This window comes from Babylonia areolata, chromosome 31 (assembly GCF_041734735.1).
Source record: "Babylonia areolata isolate BAREFJ2019XMU chromosome 31, ASM4173473v1, whole genome shotgun sequence".
NCBI lineage: Eukaryota > Metazoa > Mollusca > Gastropoda > Neogastropoda > Buccinidae > Babylonia > Babylonia areolata.
The window spans coordinates 28909808-28914807 of record NC_134906.1 but is presented as its reverse complement, the minus strand read 5'-3'; the positions used below and the strand labels follow the sequence as shown (position 1 = coordinate 28914807).

General features: G+C 40.3%; 1 protein-coding gene across 5 annotated transcripts in view; it reads right to left on the bottom strand.

The window, feature by feature from the left end:
* The window catches only part of LOC143276281 (uncharacterized), a 30526-nt gene that overhangs the window by 1145 nt on the left and 24381 nt on the right, over positions 1-5000 (bottom strand). For 3 of the 5 annotated variants that reach the window (XM_076580780.1, XM_076580779.1, XM_076580781.1), the window contains exons 5-6: positions 4292-4471; positions 1-2167 (exon numbers count right to left, since the gene is read on the bottom strand). The exon at positions 1-2167 is cut by the window's left edge and continues 1145 nt beyond it. In XM_076580780.1, the coding sequence (XP_076436895.1) occupies positions 2120-2167; positions 4292-4471 (228 nt within the window). In that variant the 3' untranslated portion in view covers positions 1-2119. The remainder of the gene's footprint in view (positions 2168-4291; positions 4472-5000) is intronic. The other 2 variants (XR_013053538.1, XR_013053539.1) reach the window with 2 other exon arrangements.

The window sequence follows — 5000 nt, the reverse complement described above, 5'->3', positions numbered from 1 at the left end:
GAGAGTGTCAGTGTACGGGGGACATTCATTTTCAGAATTCTTCATCTTTGTTCGTGGGCTGCAACTCCCACATTCACTTGATTATACACGTTCATCTTTGTTCGTGGGCTGCAGCTCCCACATTCACTTGATTATACACGTTCATCTTTGTTCGTGGGCTGCAGCTCCCACATTCACTCAATTATACACGAGTGGGCTTTTACGTGTATGACTGCATTTACCCGCCATGTAGGCAGCCAATTCAGATGCGTACAATAACACAGGTTTTATCTGTGAATCAAAGAGTTTAAAAAACACGGTTCTGTCCATATTGCCAAGACTCCACATTTTTCCCATGATTTCAACCACCCTCCCCTTTGCCCTGACAGCAATCTCTTCAAGCGCAGAAACGAAAGATTTGGTAGACAGCTTAAAACCCAGATGTCTATAATTGTTAAGAATTTCCAATTTATTCTCCATCATAATACCACTTTTCTGCTTTAGACAGATGACTACCCTCTCTGCAAACCATTATTTTTGTTTTATTTAGATTTACCAACAGTCCAAGACCCTGAAATGCTTTTTTAAGATTATCTAATCGATTTTCTAAACAAGCTGGTGACGATGACAGCAAGGTAATATTATCTGCAAATAACAACAGAATATAAGATAGGAATAACTTTATTAACTGATAAAGAGAAATTACAACAGGTGCCACAAAACAAACATAGACGATTACTCAACACAAAAACATAAACATGACTTATTAAAAAAGAATCAATAACATATAAGACGTTAATATAAAAACTATTGCATATATTCACTTAATTCAAATGTAATATATCATTATTGTAAACATATTGAAATACACCAAGGCAAACACTGCATGTATTAAATTGCACATTAATTAAGATTACTTTAGCATTACAAGGTAATTATCAGTATATCTAAAGACACGAACACTGCACAATTTCTATCACACATTCATCCTGCACACTGTCACACACATTTAAGTAAATGATTATCTAAGAAATTTAAACAAAGTGCAATCTGTTATGCATGCACTTTCACACGTACCCGCATGCAAACACAGACATGCACACACACACACACACACACACACACACACACACACTACATACACACACATATTGTGACACACACATGGATACATAGTTCTCAGGAATTTAAAAGGTGAATTGAACGTGGTAAAAAGGTCTTCTGGGCTCTGGATTTTACTTTAAACGTTCTGTAGCGCCGTCCTGATGGAAAATTTTCTTGCAAGCCTGGCAAAAACTGAAAACTTAGTTTTCCATTTTCATTCACCTCGGCAGCATTTTCAGAAATGAAAAGTGAATAAGGCAAGGGAGATAACAAACATCCAGCAGGGCAATCAAAAAATTCTGAAACACATGGCCCCCATCAGACACAGGACTGAACTGCACTGTGCATTGCTTTTAAAATGCAGATCATTTTGGTTGATGTTTGTATCTTGTGAACTACTACCCATACACGATTACAATCAAGTGAGTCTAAAGCCTTATGGTAATCTACAAAAGCAATACAGAGTTGATCCACATAAACATTTTTGGATCATACTACACAGGGTAAAAATATGATCGATCGTAGAGCAGTTTTTCCTAAAACCAGCTGATTCTTCAAAGATGTTACCTTCATCTTCAGGCCAATCATACAGTCTCCTATTTAGAACTGATGTAATTACTTTACTGATGCTACTGTGTAAAGAAATGCCTCTATAGTGTTCAGAGTTGTTCGCATCGCCATTTTTTTTCAAAAGTGCAATTAAGAAAAAAAGAAAGGAAAAGGTAGCGCTGCATTGTGGTGATGCACTCTACTTGGGGACAGCAGCCTGAATTTCACACAGAAAAATCTGTTGTGATAAAAAGCAATACAATACAATACAAAACAATACAATACAATACCAACTGTCTCCTTTCACTCCCTGGGTCTGTTTTCCAGAACACACTGTGTCCTAAACGCGTTATTTGCTGAGCCAAGCGGTGCACAGCGCTGACCACGTCAGATGTACACAACACACGACACACACGGTGCTGGCTGTGAAAACAGGATGACGCAGTCTGAAGCGTTACAGCAGGGTCGTCCTTCACGGCCTGCTGAGCTATGGCGTCATGAGTTCTGGCACCTGTCTCACTGGGCGTGCCGTCACCTGCACACGCGGCAATCAGCACATCACTGATATCATCATCTTACATGAACAGACTATACACAAATAAACGAACGAAGCACGTCGATGACTTGGAAACGTCACAGTTAACTACCCAATGACACAACAGTGTTCCGTTACAGTGAAGCAATCACTGATCCAGACACACTCAAACCAGGCAATCAACATGGAACATGACAATGACAAAGTCACTGACCTGGAAACACGATATCTCAGTAACGGTGCCTGATGGGTAAAGGGTGGAGATTTTTCCCATCTCTCAGGTCAACATATGTGCAGACCTGCTTGTGCCTGAACCCCCATTGTGTTTGTACAGACTCAGAAGATCAAATACGAACGTTAAAGCTCCTGCAATCCATGTCAGCATTCCGTGGGTTATGGAAACAATAATATACTCAGCATGCACATCCCCTAAAACAGAGTATGGCTGCCTAAATTGCGGGGTAAACAAACAAAAAATGTGACATATCTGTGTTGCTTGAAATCTGATTGAATGAGACGGGAAATGAATGATGAGTGCCCAAAGGCAGCCATCAGTTGGCGCTACCCAGGTAGGCAGCCTGTTGTGCAAATGACCCCATGATTGTAAAGCACTTAGAGCTTGGTTTCCAACCAAGGAACTCAGGATAGGCACTATATAAGAATCCATATCATTCATCATAATTAGGTTGCAAAGGGAAACATACAACTTTGGCTCCATCAAACAGGAGGTTAAATGGGTTAAAGGTCCCATTGCCTTGTACGGCCATCAGGGCATTGAACTCACACCCACTGTGTTCAGGGCTCGGCACAGGAAGATGGGGCCCAATCCTCTCCTTCCACCATTTGGGGTTAAAAATAAAATTAAAAAAAAAAAATAAAAAAAAGAAGAAGAAAAAGAAGAAGAAGAAGAAAGAAAGAAAGAAAAAAGAAAAAAAAAAGCCTGAGCACAGATTCGAACCCGGCAAGTTCGGGTGGGAAGAAATTGTCTAACTCAATGCACTATTGTGGTCCATGAATGACATTCGAATATTAACATTTAAGCATGCTTTTTTTTAAGGGAGATAAATCGATTGTGGTATTTGAAGTGAGAACGCTGTTTGAATCGTATTCTTTTGGCATTTAAAAAATCTTTAAGGGCAATTAAGAATTCTTTAAAGTCTGCAGCAAAGGAGACGTGGCTATCGCGGCAATCACACTGCAACATTCTGCCATTTTTCTCTGGATCCAGATAGATGTACAAGTTCAGTTACACTCACCGGGAAAGTAAGACACAGTCGATTCAATTTCTCTTTTATGTTCATTCTAGTTAACTGAGTATCCACTTTAAATTTAGATTCATATGCAGTAAACACGTCGATGATGTAGTCTGGGTCACTGTATGTGTTCTGTCCAGAATTTGTATTTCTTTCCATTTAATTATGAACAAGAAAATCTAGGTCCCGCCATCCACTCACTAAGCATTGCCAATGCCACTGCAACTGGGATTCGGTAATATGGTGTTTTGGGAATCCCGGAAATGGCCTCAATGAAATAAACCGTTAATGATGCGGGAAACACGTCTTAATTCGAGAGACTTACAAACTCTTATTGGTATGACTGTGAAGATTTTTTTCCTACAATTTTTAAGCCAAATTTGGTATTGAAAATGGCAATGTTAAAGTTTACCTTGGACGCACAGACATACATACATACATATATAGACAGACACACACACATACACACATAACCAAACACTGGGTTATAACACAAGTTTAAAAAAAAAAAAAAAAATTTTTTTAAAGGCATTCAAGGTGAAGCGACACTTCTGACCCTTCATTTGCATATGACCTCACATGCACACTGGACGGGAATGGCTCCAAAAGTCACTGAGAACGGTGTCATCACTACACTTCCACTCTGTGCGTGGTTTTTGCAGTTTCTACTGTAACTATTCTTGGGCTTGCCTACACAATCTGGAATTTTCATCCCAGTGATCGCAGGTGGTAAAAAAATGATGGAAAAAACTCTGCACAAATTTGCACCATTTTCTGAATGAAACGATCACACATAGACAAAGTACATGCTGTCAACATAGGCAAACCAAACCAAACCAAAACAAACAAAACACAAAAAGCCATTTCCCACCCGAGTGCAGCGGGAGAACAAGTCAAACATGAAGTGACAGGGGTCAGGTATGGTGTCAGTGGTGACGACACCTTGGTCCTTTCCATTGACGTACAGATGCAGACGTCTGCTGGAGTCCAGCGCCACTCCCAGCTGGGTCCCTGCCACAACATTCTTCAGCCCTGACCACATCCTAATCACCTGTAACAAACAGAACAGAGCACACCTGTTCCTTGGTAACGATTCTTCAGAACAACAGTACTGTCCATTGTTTACATCAACCCACATCCTAATCACCTGTAACAAACAAAACAGAGCACACCTGTTCCTTGGTAACGATTCTTCAGAACAACAGTACTGTCCATTGTTTACATCAACCCACATCCTAATCACCTGTAACAAACAAAACAGAGCACACCTGTTCCTTGGTAACGATTCTTCAGAACAACAGTACTGTCCAGTGTTGATATGAACCCACGTCCTAAACACCTGTAAAAAACAAATGTGATCACACCAGTTCCTTGGTAACAGTTCTTCAGAACAACAGTACTGTCTACTGTTGACATCCAAGCAGCAGCACCTGTTCAAAGTGTATCACTGCTCCTGAACATCTGTCATGTCTTGTTCCTCACTTGCTGGCAGCCTGTGTACTGCTTGTGACTGTTTTCTTCTGATCATGGAGTGTGTGTGTCTCCAAGGAGAAGACAGGTGTTTCTCAATCACGTGGAGC